Source organism: Balaenoptera musculus, chromosome 15 (assembly GCF_009873245.2).
Source record: "Balaenoptera musculus isolate JJ_BM4_2016_0621 chromosome 15, mBalMus1.pri.v3, whole genome shotgun sequence".
Classification (NCBI taxonomy): Eukaryota; Metazoa; Chordata; class Mammalia; order Artiodactyla; family Balaenopteridae; genus Balaenoptera; species Balaenoptera musculus.
In genome coordinates, this window is record NC_045799.1 from 30,884,353 (window position 1) to 30,898,631 (window position 14,279).

General features: G+C 54.3%; 1 protein-coding gene across 1 annotated transcript; it reads left to right on the plus strand.

Moving 5' to 3' along the window:
* Positions 1-386: 386 nt before the first annotated feature.
* CDC25B (cell division cycle 25B) lies at positions 387-9,728 on the plus strand. Its single transcript, XM_036826982.1, has 16 exons — positions 387-683; positions 1,484-1,590; positions 2,210-2,261; positions 3,906-3,947; positions 4,132-4,168; positions 4,423-4,545; positions 4,658-4,780; positions 4,970-5,104; positions 5,573-5,653; positions 5,772-5,951; positions 6,140-6,235; positions 6,754-6,816; positions 6,958-7,056; positions 7,270-7,403; positions 8,128-8,239; positions 8,408-9,728. The coding sequence occupies exons 1-16, from the start codon at positions 484-486 to the stop codon at positions 8,546-8,548; spliced, it is 1,725 nt and encodes a 574-aa protein (XP_036682877.1). The 5' UTR covers positions 387-483; the 3' UTR covers positions 8,549-9,728.
* Positions 9,729-14,279: the final 4,551 nt, after the last annotated feature.

A 14,279-nucleotide genomic window follows, 5' to 3' on the forward strand; every position in this document is an offset into this window, starting at 1 on the left:
CCAAACCACATACTGAGAAGCGGAACTTGGGAAGCCAGGCTCCTCGAACCGTAGCTGGGAGGGAGTGCGAGGGGCGTAAGAGAAACCCTAATTCCTCCACCCCACCCAAAGCCTGGAACTGGGCGAGGCCCGACTGGTCCAGCCTCCGCGCCTTCCACCACACGGGCTCCGCCCCCGGTCCCGCCTCTCTTCTAACCCGCACCCCCATTGGTGGCGTCCGGCGGCGCGGCCGCTGTTATTTTTCGAATATATAAGGAGGTGGAGGTGGCAGCTTCTGCCAGAGGCTTCCCGGGCTGGTGGCTGGTCCCTGCGTCCCTCCTCCCTTCCCCACCCTCCCCGCTTCCCTCTCCTCCCTCGCTCCGGCCCCGTTGCTATTCCTCCCTCCCTCCCCCCTCCACCCCGGGCCGGCTCCCTACCCCGGCCCGGCCAGCTGTGCCCGGCGTCTGTGGGTCGCCCTTCGCCCAGCCCTCCCGCCCCACCGAGATGGAGCTGCCCCAGCCGGAGCCCGCGGCAGCCTCAACTCTCAGTCCGGCCGGCGTGCGCGGTGGCGCCCAGCGTCCCGGCCACCTCCCAGGCCTCCGGCTGGGGGCTCATGGCCTCCTAGGGTCTCCGAAGCGCGCCGCCGCTTCCTCGCCGGTCACCACCCTCACCCAGACCATGCACGACCTCGCCGGGCTCGGCAGGTAGGGCGCCCCAAGGATGCTGGGTGTGGGGTGAGAGGCCCGCATTAGGGTTTAGTCCCAGGCCTCTTGGGAGCCCTGCCTGGGTGCCAAATGGGGAGGCATCCGGGACAGAGACTGCTTCAGGGGCCCAGGACTAGGGCTGTGCTGTTCACACCCTTCAGGTGACTTGTTCTTGGCCCGCACAAGCCTCTGGAGACCCTCTTCCCCACCTCCACCATGCTGCCTTCCTAATCTCAGCCCAAATCTCCACCATTTTGCCCCAGGCAGGGGATTCTGAGTCTGGAGGGGGAACTTGAGGGTGGCCCTGTTCCCTCCACCCCAGTTCTTTCCTGGGGTTAAGGGGTTAAACTCTGGTCCTGCTCCCCAAGCAAGCCTGCAGCTCCAGCCTGGGTTGTCCTTGGAGCAATAAAGACCAAAGTCTTGGCCATTCCTCCAGAAAGGCTTGTGGATGGGTAGGGGCCTGAAGAGTTTAGGGGAAGGCCCTCCAGGGCTGTCTGCTGCCCCACAATCCCCCAGGATGATCCCAGCCCACCTCCTCCAGCCTACCTCCTTGCTCTTGCTCTGAGTTCACCTTCCCCTGCACCCAGAAGAACGTTAAATCAATCAACAAAGAGAAGACACTTAGAGTCTCTGTAGAAGGCCTGAGAAGAGGGTAGGCCCTTGATGCCATCACCTCCCTGGGACAGTTCAGAGGCTGGATGGGCCCTTCAGAGGTGGGTGGCTGGTGGGAACATGGGCCGGCCAGCCCTTGAGCCCCACATTTACCTTTCTCCTTCCCTGGGTCCCTGCTCCCTTCCCAGCGAGACCCCAAAGAGTCAGGTAGGCAGCCTGCTCACATGCCTATCCCTGTCCCGTCGGGCGTCTGAATCCTCCCTGTCGTCTGAGTCCTCTGAATCTTCTGATGCAGGTGAGGCCCAGGGGTGCCAGGGGAGTTTGGGGGGCTGCCTGAGCCTCCCCACTTCCCTACTGATCAGACTAACATCCTTACCACAACCTGGTGGGCCCAGCAGCCTCTCTCTGCCCACTTCTGGTGGGGCTTACCACGCCCAGCACAGACTGGCTGGGCAAGGCGGGTGTTGGGTGGGGTCCTCTGCGGGAGATGAGATCTTACCTATTTAAAACCAGGCGCCAAAGTCCTGAACCACAGCCCCACCTGGGAGGCATTAGGGCTGAAAGTCTGTCATTTTATAACATTCACTTGCCTTCAGCTTTAACTTTTTCCTTTAAAAAGCCATTATCTCTTCTAGAACAGATTATTTTAAACCAGTTCAAGAAAAATGCTTAGCAGAGTTCTGGTTTAAAGCCTACAGGGAGGAGTTTCCATAGTAAACAGGGAGTGGAGCCCTGTGTGATTTGGCAGTGTGTCAGCCCTTGGGGTCCATGGGTGGGTTTTGTTTCATTTTTTAATGTGTCAAGACCTAAAATAACAACAGGTTTTTTTCCCTTTTCTGAATAGGGTTGGGACATGGTGGGGGAAAGTGTGCAGGAAATGCCACCACTTTCAAACCAATGCACTCTGTCCCCAGGTCTGTGCATGGACTCTCCCAGCCCTATGGACCCCCAGGTGGTGGAGCAGACGTGAGTAGAGAAGAGGGACCACACTGCCAAGGAGGGGGAACCTGCCCTGGGGAATCTCAGTTCTACCCTAAACTCACTGGGAAGCCTGGGAGAGCAGACAGACCTCTCTGGATCCCCAGTGGGGGCACTAATTGACCTTCCCATGTCCTGGAATTCTGCTCCTTCTCTCAGGGAAGGGTCTGCTCTCATGGGAGCAGCTTAGAGTGGGTTCAGGGCTGGGGTGGTAGGAAAATATGGTCCAACTAATTCAAAGTTTTTAATTTACTTTAGGCCAAACAAAACAGTTGCTGCAAGCTGGTTTGGCCCTTGGCCATCCTATCAGTAACCTCTGGTTTCAGTGACATTTGACCCTCTGGCCAACCCCTGGACCAGGCCCTTTGTGAGGGGGAGTAGAGAAGTTGGTGGGCTCTGCTCAGCACAGTTCCCTGCTTCTTGGTTGTGGGGCATGAGTAGTACCTTCCAGAGCACAGCTGTTCCCATCCAGCTGATCATGCCCCAGCAGGGAGAGCAGCTGTCAGGCATTACTGGGAACAGCTGGGCATCCCTGGCCTGGGCTAAGGGACTATGGCTTTGGGTTTAGGGCAGTGGCTGTCTTTCCTCCCATTGCCTTTGATCAGACTGGGCTGGGCTGCAGGTTTGTTCATAAACAGGAAATGGGGAGAGCACTGGGTGGTGGTGTGGGGACTGCAGGTTGGGTTTTGATGGTAACACAGGACTGTCCCTGCTTTACCCCCAGGGCCCAGGTGCAGATTGAAAACCAAGCCAATTAAATTGGTCATCCTGATGCCAGGTTGGCTGGGCACAGCCACCCCCCACTCGGGGCAGGGGCATCCCCCTGACACTTTAGCCCTCAGTTCCCCCCACCACCACTGCACCTGCTTTGATGGTTACACAGAAAGAAGTGTGTGTGTGTGTGTGTGTGTGTGTGTGTGTGTGTGTGTGTACATAGACACACAAAAGCCCTGCCTGGCAGGTGGTCTCTGGTAACATAGCTAGCCTCAGAAGGAACATCTGTTGGAATTCTTTGCCTGCTGGCCTCTTCTAAGGCAGGAGGAGGGGGTAGGACAGAGGCTGGGTCCTGGAAAATTCCACAGGAGGGAGGAGAGGTTGTGACCCTGCACATTTGTCACTAGGGGGTCTGGTACAGCAGACTGAACCAGGCCCCTGTCCTGGAGGAGCCAGGACAGTCCCACACAAGGGAGGGAAGCCCAGCCTTTCTGGCATCCAGGCCCTGGAGACATCCACATTGTCAGGACAAGGCCTGTCATCATGGGATGGATGGATGCCTTTCCTGGCAGCCATATGGCCCTGCTGAGGTGATTTGCATACAGGTGGAAGGCCTGTGGGCAGGCTGGTGAGACTGTTGCCTTGGTAACTCCTCAGCCACCCTGCAACCTACCCCAGCTGTCTCTGTCACTGCCATTCTCCAGGCCTCCTCCATTCAGGGCAGCCTTTAAAATCCCAGGCTGCCTCTCATCTCCCCTTCCCCTATACCTGGGCCCCCTGATAGTCTGCATTCTTCCTCCCTCCTCTTTCCCCTGGCCTGAGCCCTGGTCCTGGCCCTGTGGACTAAAAACCTAATGCTGGGGGTGGGCGATGGGCTATGAGGGGAGCTGGGTTGCATGGGACCCTTCTCTCTCCTAGATTTGAACAGGCCATCCAGGCAGCCAGCCGAGTTATTCGAAAGTAAGTGCTCGGGCCTTCCTCACGCAGGCTCCCCTGCCCCGTGTGGGTGGAGTAGGCCCGGGGAGGGTGCTTTCCCAGGTCCTCCCGAAGGGGTGCACAGGGCTCTGTGGTGGAGGGGCACCCTGCATGCTCTGTGTCACAGCCCAACTCTTCAGCCCTGAGGTGTCTCTGTTTCCTTCTGCAGTGAGCAGTTTTCTATCCGACGCTTCCAGTCCTTGCCGGTGAGTGTCCTTGAGGCCCATCAGGAGGCTCGGGCTTGCTGGCCAGAATTGTGGAGGGGCAGGAGGGACCTGGGGTTGGTTCCCAGAGGGTAGACTTGAATCGGTTGGGTGTCCCTGGTCTGGCTGTGGGAGCTGGGGCTTTGGAGGTGGACAGGGGAGCTGGGGGAGTTGGAGGAGGGATGGGAGAAGGTAGGGCCTGGGCTGGCACCAGAGGAATGCAGCCTTCTGTACCTGCTGCCCTCCTGGCTCTCTAGGGGAGGCTTCTGGGCCACAGCCCTGTGCTACGGAACATCACCAACTCCCAAGCGCCTGGCACCTGGAGGAAGAGTGAAGCATGTGGCCGAGCTGCCCACAGCTCTAGGGAGGACAAAGAGAATGTGCGCTTCCAGAAGGCCAGAGTGGGAGCACTCCAGGGAGAGAAGGGGGCTTGCTGGGATGGTTCTCTGGCATTTGATCATGCACCCCCTCCGCTCCCTGTATTGCCCGCAGGATGGATTTGTCTTCAAGATGCCGGGGAAGCCCACACATCCCAGCCACACCCATGCCCTGGCAGAGTGGGCCAGCCGCAGAGAAGCCTTTGCCCAGAGGCCAAGCTCGGCTCCCGACCTGATGGTATATCAGGAGAGCTGACCCATGCAGGGCAGCATGCATGCAGGGCAGGTGCCTGTGAAGGCAGCCTGGGGGACTTGAGGGTGATCCTGAGCCCTGAGGCATTGGGAAACTTTTCTCAGAAAGTTTGGGGTGGGGACTGCCTCAGGGCCCCACCCCTGAGTCATCTGTGTCTATTCGTCACCCACACAGTGTCTCACCCCTGAGCGGAAGATGGAAGTAGAGGAACTGACTCCCCTGGCCCGATGCTGCTTCTCCCTCACCCCAACCAAGGGGGCTGCCGAGGAAGATGATGGATTCGTGGATATCCTGGAGAGTGACTTAAAGGTAAACAGCCTTGCCCTGTCAGGCCCCCTACCTCTCCCTCCCTGGGATTTCCGAAAAGGGGAGAGCTCTGAGCTCCTACAGCAAGACTATGACCTCATTTCAATGTCAGAAGAAGAATTGGAGGTAACTGAGTCACAGCCTGACCTCTGGCCAATCAGAGAAGAGGAGGTGGCTGGTGCTGCAGTGAAGGGCGGATTGGCAGGGCAGAGGGAAGCCTGGTCCTCCTGCATGGCCACACTTCTCACAGTTCTATGCAAGCCCCTGCAGCGAGTGGGGCCCTGCAGCTTCCTAGTTCTGGGGGGCTGCCCTGTGCTCGGGCAAAGCGAGGGAGGTGTGAGCAGGGTCAGGGAGGGCTGCTGGCCTGGAGTTTGCTGGGAGAACTGGGAAGGCTGTCCTGGAGGACTCGGGGCCTTAGAGGTTGGACCTTTGCCTGCGAATGTAACCATATCCTTGCTGATTTGGCCTCAGGAGGATGATGTAGTACCCCCAGGCATGGAGAGCCTCATTAGTGCCCCGCTGGTCAAGACCTCAGAAAAGGAAAAGGAGCAGGTGAGCCTCTGGAGAGGCCCCTCAGAATTTGGAGGGGTGGGGCCCTACCCTCCAGGTGGGATTTGGGGTGGAGAGCAGGGGCTGGAAACTCTGACCCCAGACCTGCCACCTCTGCCAGGACCTCATCATGTACAGCAAGTGCCAGCGGCTCTTCCGCTCTCCATCCATGCCCTGCAGCGTGATCCGGCCCATCCTCAAGAGGCTGGAGCGGCCCCAGGACAGGGACCTGCCCATACAGAGCAAGCGGAGACGGAGCGTAACCCCTCCAGAGGAGGAGCAGCAGGAGGCTGAGGAACCCGTGAGTGCCCTCCTTCTAGGGCGGGACTGGGCTTGGCAGGGCTGAGCTGCCACCCTCCAAGTCCACCCTGCAAGTCCTTCTCAGCCGGGTTTGTGGCAGAGGACAGGGTGCAGGGAAGGGGGGTCCTAGCCAGACGGGGCACTGAGGGGCAGCCTCACCCCTGACCCTGGCTGCCACCTGCCTCACAGAAAGCCCGCGTTCTCCGCTCAAAGTCCTTGTGTCATGACGAGATTGAGAACATCCTGGACAGTGACCACCGAGAACTGATCGGGGATTACTCCAAGGTACTAGCAGTGGGATCCCTCAGGAGGCTCGATCCCTTACTGACTGTGGCCCCTGAGCCCAGCAGCTGCTTCAGCAACTCCCTCTCTCCCCAGAGGCCCCTCGCTTTGTCCTTTGCATCTTATCCTTTATTCTCATCTAGACTCCTCTCTCTCTCACTCTCCTTGATAGCCTGACTCTACCCAAATCTGTACAGGGCATCAGTGGTGTCTCAACCTTGGAAAACATTTCCAAACTATAACATCTTGCTTGGAACTTCTTTGGGCCTCATCCTGGGGCTTGCTTGGCAAAACATGGGGGCAGGAGGCGTGGGGGTTCATCTCTTCTCCCCATCTTCATTTCCCCTTGAAAGGTTGTTCCCTGGGGATCAGACCCTAGCGGCCTCTCTTGGTTGCTATGGGAACCAGAGCTGAATTTGAAGGTCAAAGCAGGTGTGGCCTTTGGGCTTGGGAAAAAACTCCATCTTTTCCATTTTACCAATCTCACTTTCTCTCTTCCCTCTCTCTCCTCTTCCCTTCAGGCCTTTCTCCTACAGACTGTGGATGGAAAGCACCAAGACCTCAAGTACATCTCACCAGAAACGGTATGCAGGCATGAGCTATTTTCTGGTGCATTTGGGACTTCTGTTTGCCTGTTAACCTCCCCTGGGGTCAGGCTACGCGCATGGGTCAGCCCCTGCCTGCCAGCCTGAACTGCTGGAACCCACCTCCGTGGCCTCCTACAGATGGTGGCCCTGCTGACAGGCAAGTTCAGCAACATCGTGGAGAGGTTTGTGATTGTGGACTGCAGATACCCCTACGAGTATGAAGGCGGGCACATCAAGGTGAGGCAGGGTGACGGGAGAGGCCCTGAAGACTCACCCAGTTCTATCCTTCCTCTGCCCGGAGGATGAATCAGTAGGGGATGGGTGCACCCTCTCATGGGATTCTGCCCCTCAAGAGGGGTGGGGTCACTCATTTGAAAGATGGGGACCGCATAGGGCAGGGTCTCCCGCCCAGGCCTAGGGCTGTGGCCTGACCTCTGGCTCCTTCGGCAGACTGCTGTGAACCTGCCTCTGGAAAGGGATGCTGAGACCTTCCTGCTACAGAGCCCCATCACACCCTGTAGCCTGGACAAGAGAATCATCCTCGTTTTCCACTGTGAATTTTCATCTGAGCGGGGGCCCCGCATGTGAGTCCCAGCTCCGCCCAGCCAGCTAGTGCTGCTCCTGACCTTCCTCGCCCAGGATTGTGGGTGCTGGAGCCATCCAATGGCTAAGAGGCCCAAGCCCAGCCATGGCCCCTTCTGGGCCTAGACCTGTTGTCTCACCTGATACCTTGGAGCAGACCTCATCCCCGCTTCCCTGTGCATGGCACCCTCCTCCTGTCTCCTTCTCACTGTCCTTCCCAACAGGCCTCCCATCTACCCTCTGTCCATTGCCGCCCCTCCCCCCCAAAACCTAACTCTAAGTCTCCATCAGTGTCCTTAAAGTCCAAGGGCCCTGTCCCAGTCCTCAGTGACACTGACCCTTCCAGAGTTCAATCGTCGTTTCCTCTCTCCACCTCCTCCTCACCAAGCCTTGTCCAGACCTTCTGAATCTACCTCTTGAACTTTGTCCACTTCTCTCCTTTCTGCCTCCCTTTCTCAGCCCAGGAGAAATGTCTCTGACAGAGATTGTGCAACTGTCTTCTGGACACAGAACCCCCTTGATTTGCTTCGTTCCTTCTATCTCCCCAACCTCGTCTATACCCAGTTAGCCAGACTGATCTAAAAGTGTTCTTGTGGCTGACATTCCTCCACTCAAGCCTTCTGTGGTTCCCCAAGGCCCTCAAAGGAGTGGGCTCGGGGACCAGGTCCCCTGATGTACACCCCACTGCACGCCCAGCTCTGAACCGCACACCCCTGCTGGTCCCAGGTGCCGTTTCATCCGGGAACGGGACAGAGCCTCCAACGACTACCCCAGCCTCTACTATCCTGAGATGTATATCCTCAAAGGCGGCTACAAGGAGTTCTTCCCACAGCACCCGGTACCATGGGTGGGGGTGGCCATAGCCTCCGTGGGAGGGCTGGGCTACAGGGAAAGGGCTCGGCCAGGCGGTAGCCCTAGGAGAAGGAGTAGGGAGGACTGGGTCCCCCCCCCACCCTGGAAGTTGCCCATTTCCCCGTATTGATCAACCCATCCCATCCTGCCCTAGACCTTTTGTGAGCCTCAGGACTACCGGCCCATGAACCATGAGGCCTTCAAGGATGAGCTGAAGACCTTCCGCCTCAAGACGCGTAGCTGGGCTGGCGAGCGGAGCCGGCGGGAGCTCTGCAGCCGCCTGCAGGACCAGTGAAGTGCTGGCAACTGTCCCACCCGCCTTTCTTGCTTTGTGCGGCCTGGGCGTCAGCTGCCCGGTGGCTTACAGGGCTGAGGGTCTGCTGTCTGGGCGAAAGATGGTGAGGGTGTCCTGTCTGTCTGCCCCAGTGCTGATCCCCTGTCTCACTCCAGTCATACTCCGTATCCTGGTGACACCCACGCCCCCACCCCTGGCACCCCTGGAAGAGCCCAGCCTGCTGACTTAGTGAAATTGGATTAAGTCTAGTTCAAAGGAAGTATTTTGTGTCTAGCAGGAGCCTTTTCTCTTTTTTTTTTTCTTTATTGTTTGGGTTAACCCTTTGTCTTCCTGTATCCAGAAAAGCCCCCTTTTTTCTAGGGGCTTTGTTTGTATGTATGAGGCTGAGAGAAAGCTACAGCCCCCTAGGATGGGCCACAGCTGTACTCCTCCCTGCCCTAGGAGTCAGCACTGTGCCCCAGGCCCTCGACAGCACTCCTGAGTGTGTGCGCCATGTTCCCCTTTCTCTTTTCCTCTTTCCTGTCCCTCCATATGAACACCTCCAGCACAGACATGAGCTCTTACTCTTTCCTGTTTCAGTGTTATCTGTATGCTTGATTTGTCTTTTTTTTTTTTTTTTTTTTTTTGCCCATCTCAGGATAGTCACAGGCTAAGGTTTAGGTTCCCCCGCCCAGTTGGGGTTAAAGACTCAAACTTTCATAACCCACTTGGCCCTGGCTTCTGTTGCCTCAGAAAGGGATGTTATTATCTGCGGAGGCCCTTGGGTGAGGGCTAAGGCCTGCATCCTGAGCCCACTGGAAGCCCAGCCCTCACTGCTGTGAACCCTGGGACCTGAACCATGTCAGAACTTGCTGCTGTCTTGTCATGGATGGACAGATGGACGAATGGAAGAGTGGATGGACGGATGGCCACGGATGCACAATGCCTTGTCCACAAACCGCTGAGTTGAAAGTGTCTCAGTGAGGATGACAGCCTGCAGCAGGAGTATACGTGTGTCTGTGTGGACAAAGTCTTTACACTTTAAGGTTTGGAGATATTCAAAAGGAAATGTCATGGAAGCAGCTAAACCAAGGCCAGCCACCTCTGGATTCTGAATCTCAGGAAATGGGCAGGGCTTCTTGAAGGCCCTGATGAGTCATCTGGTAGGGTCTTGGTTCAATAAAGCACTGAGCAAGTTGAGTAAGGCAGCATGTGTCCTGTGGAGCCCTTGACAAGACTGCGGCAGACACTGATGGTGGAATATGGCAGGGGCAAGTCAGCAGATTGAGGCTGGAAGACTCCTGGGAAGGTGGCCTCATACCCTCTTCCCAAGTCTTGCCAAGATTTTGGATTCAGCCTCCCCATTTCCCTCATCTGGCTGCTCAAGCATTTCTGGGCTCACCCTTCCTAAATTCTGCACCAAAAAGGCAAGAGTGATGCCATCAGTTCTCTCCTCTAGAATTATCAGTGGCTCACCATTGCCCTCAGATAAACTTAAAAGTCTCATAGCCCTTTAGGATCTAGGCCCTCCCCAGCCTCATTCCTCACCTCTTGCTGAATCAAATCCCAGCAACAGAGTTGTTGTTCACATTTCCTTGTCTTTGCATCTGCTGTATTATCCTCAGGAATGCTCTCCCCAATCTGCTTTTCCTCTTTTAAGATTCGGTTTCAAATGTTAATTCCTCCCAGAAGCCTCCCTGCCCTATCAGGGAAATGACTTTCCTTTCAGTATCCCCAGCACCCAGCAGAGGTTCCACCACCTAGGAGGTGCCAAGTTCAAGATCAAGAGAGTGGGAAAGGGCCAATCTGGGAGAACCAGTCCCAGGCCAAACCTGGGTGTGTCAGGAAATCCTCTCGGAATACCACAGCAAATAACTCTCCCCCTCAACCATGAGCTGTGATTGTAGGGAATCCTTTGCAAATGTACAACTAAGACGCTGCCTGATACAGAGTGCACACACAACATGTCAGGTGTCATTACTGCTTTCTGTCAAAGTTCATCTACCTTGTCATGATTATTTGCTCCGTTTTGCAGATGGGAAAACAGGCTATTTCTTGCCAGAGCAATAAGAAGGGACTTGAGATTCCCAGGCTGGGTCTAAAGGACACTTACCTGGTCTCTCTAGCTTGTCCCCCTGCCCACCCCAAGTTTCTTATGCTCCAAGGCTTGGTCTTCACTCTTGGTCTAGAGCCCCCTGCAAGGGCACAACCTGTGGGAGGGCCGGTATCTTGGGGGCTGGACTTCTACTCAGGAAGAGGAACTCTGGAAGCCTCCAGAAGCCCCCTCCACTGAGCAGGCAGCTGACACCAAGACCAGCTTTATTTGGGTGAGGATTTGCCCCAGAAAAGGGAAAATATCTGTGCAGACGCCTGAGAAAGAGGGAGAAGTAGAGGGAGGGGAGAGAGTGAGTCCTGGGCACGGTTATGCTGAGACTTGCCTGTACCACCCTGAGTGCTCAAGTGGTCTGGTTTGATGAGGAGGAAGGCAGCTGGATGCTCAGAGGGCATTCACTTACCCCAGGTTATGCAGCAGATACAAGCAGACCAGGTATTACAGCTGCCCAGGACTCTCCCACTCATCTTCCACCTCTGGCCCAGAGGACCGAGGTAGTGGGGCTAGGCTGCCTGGCTTCTGCTCTGAGAGTCCTCTTACCACTCTGTCCATCTGGATCAGGCCACATGGGGAGGAGAAAGTAATGGGTGCTGAGTGTCTAACACCGCCCAGACTGTGCCAGGTGCTGACAGCTGCAGCCACATCTGCCCCGCTCATAACCCATCAGAGTCATAGCTGCTGTCAGTCTGCTCCAGACACTTTTACCTAGTGTCTTCTACGCACACCAGGTCAGTATTCAGCTCATTTTGCAGGGGAGACAGAAGAAAGAGGAAGGCAGGGAAGGGACCCTGGTCAAGCGAGGACGAAACTTCCCTGAGAGAAGGCCCTGGTGCTGACATCTACCTTGAGGGAGGTGCAGGCCTGGGTCGGTAGAGGGGGCGCCAGGGTTCACCTCTCCAATTCGGGTAGGGCCAAGACCTCCCTGCCCCTGGGAATTTCCGGGGATGGGGCAGAGGTGCTGCAACCCCCTGTTCCACCAGGAAAAGAAGCTATAACTTTATTCCTGGATGCTCATAAAGAGGAGTGGATCAGGCAAGGAAGTGGTTTAAAATACTGGGCTGCCAGCCAGTTTTAAAGGTTGTTTTACTTGGGCCAAGGCGGGGCAGTAATTCCCACCTCTGGCTAGGAGCCTGCGAACAGCCACGTGCAGCCGACTCACATGGTTAAAGAGCTGTGCAGGGCAGGGTCCAAGTGAGCCTGTGCCAGGCCTGGCAGAGTCAGGAGGCATCGCTGGGCACTGGGCATTATCGGATTTGCTCGCCAGATAACTTGCAATGACAATTTAAAAAATGTTTTCTTTTTAAATTGGGGAAAGATTGACATTTCCTCAAAGGTACACATCTTAAGCATAAAGCACAGATGTGACGAGGCACCACACAGCTCAAGATGTCGACATTTCTAGCATCCCAGGAGGCTCCCTCCTGCTCCCTCCTAGTTACCCACACTCTGTGGTCACCACTAGTTTGACCTCTATCATGGTAGATTAGTTTTGCCTGTTCTTGAGCTTCATAGAGATGAAATCATACTCTTTTGTGTCTGGCTTTTTTCACCCAGTATAATGATTTTGAGATTCATCATGTTTCTTTTAGCAAGAGTTATTGTTGTTCATTGCTGTGTAGTATTCCATTATATGGATATATTTGTTTTTTTAAATTGTGGGATATTCCTTTTTACTTAGAAAATTTGCAAATAATTTTTAAAAGGCAATAGTCAATGTTGGGAAATTTTTTTTTGACTTTTTTTTTAACATCTTTATTGGAGTATAACTGCTTTACAATGGTGTGTTAGTTTCTGCTTTATAACAAAGTAAATCAGCTATATGGATATATTCTTAAATTGAATTATTCATTCTATTTTTTTCTTCTGGCCTTTATTTATTTTTGCCATGCCACGTGGATCTTAGTTCCCCGACCAGGGATTGAACCCACTTTCATGGCAGTGAAAGTGCCGAGTCCTAACCATTGGACCACCAGGGAATTCCCTGGCCTTTAAATCTTTTAAAAATTAAGGTAAAATTCACCCTTTTGTGTATACAGTTCTGTGAGTTTTGACGAATGCAGTTTGGTAACTGCCACCACAATTAAGATATAGGACATTTTCATTTTGCCCTCAATGAATAATTTGGGACTATTTCAAATTGTGGTGGAACTATACCAGGAGTGGAATTGCTGGCTTGTAGCATGTGTGTTTTCCACATAGTCCTCCAAGGGTTGCTATACCAACTTACCTTCCTACCAGCAGTGTCTGAGAGTTCTGTTGCTCCATATTTTCATTAAGACTGGTAAATTTTAATTTCTCTCTCAACCAGAAAATGTGGTTATTTATAGCAAAAAGCTCTGTTAACTGTCAAGTGCTGAACCTACATGCTGTGATGTGGCAGTAGCAGGAGCTCCAGCCTGTTTTCTGATTCTCCTACGTTGAAATACTGATCTTAGTCTTAATTGTTTCTCAAGTCAGATTCTGAAAAAAGTTAAAGTGACTCTTTGGAGTTAACTGACTGTAGATCACTGGCTTGAGTCTTCCAGTGACAATAGCTCACAACCACCTAGAAAACATGATTTTTAAAAAGTCTTTATCCCTGGAATTGAACACACAGGCACCCTACTTTCCAGAAGCAATAAAACTGTTGGTGGTACAGAAAGGAAGGATGTTTAGACAAGGAGGTCTATAGCCATGTGGAATCTGGAAACAATCAGGAGAGGGAAGTTGAGCAATGATGGAGAAGTTGCTGTTCTACAGCCTTAAAATTCATGCCTTGAGAGAATGTTGGATGACATGAAGTTATTCAGCCTATTGTTCAAAGTAGACAGTTGGTTATGGGACAGAAGCTAAGAAGCATTCCCACCCAACCCACATGGGAATGTGGGTGCCGAGCAGTGCTGCCAGGATTGCTTCCTCCCCACCCAGTCTATACCAGCACACATACCCCTGGGAGGGGTGGTGACTGAAGCTGCCAGGCTCTGAGTCAGCTGGGCCTGGGGCAGCGGGAGGGGAAAGGGTCTCACGTGGCTGGGCCTGAGCTGCCTCGTGGGGCCTCCTGGCTCTCAGCCCTGCAGGAAGAGCAGCCGTTTGAAAGGACGAATCACACACTGCCTAGTCCTTCTGGAGCCCAGCCAAGACATGGGGCCTGGGGCTCCCTGAGGGGAGGGCTCAGGGCGGGGGCCTCCTGAGCTGGGATTGGAAATACCAGGGAAGGAGATCATCCAACCAGGGTGGGAAGGGAGCTCCCAAGGTTGGATTATATCAGGTAAGCAGGGCTGGGATTATGGCCTCTGGGAGCTGAGGGTGTGGGCCAACAGTCTCTCTGGTGACCCTGAAGGAATGGGGGAGAAGGGGATACACAAGGGAGGGGATGAAACAGGCTGAAATTTATGGACATGCACACCTCACTCAGTACAAGTGTAATATCAGGAAAGTTACTTGATCTCAGTGCCTCATCTGCAAAATGGGGATAGTAAAGTCCCTCCTTCAAAGGCTTGTGGATTGGATCAAATGAGTTGGTGTATGTAAAGCACTAAGAATAGGGCCTGCCTACATCAAGTGCCACACAAAAGTCTGCTATGGCTGTTATTACTTAGAGCCAATGTGGGGATTACAAGACCAGACAGGTAAAAAGGATAAGCCTAAAAACACTTAATT

Coding starts and splice junctions, on each gene's coding strand:
- CDC25B (XM_036826982.1), top strand. CDS start 484: ATGGAGCTGCCCCAGCCGGAGCCCGCGGCAGCCTCAACTCTCAGTCCG. Junction 4,169..4,422: donor GACGCTTCCAGTCCTTGCCG/GTGAGTGTCCTT, acceptor CTGGCTCTCTAG/GGGAGGCTTCTGGGCCACAG. Junction 5,952..6,139: donor AGCAGGAGGCTGAGGAACCC/GTGAGTGCCCTC, acceptor CCTGCCTCACAG/AAAGCCCGCGTTCTCCGCTC.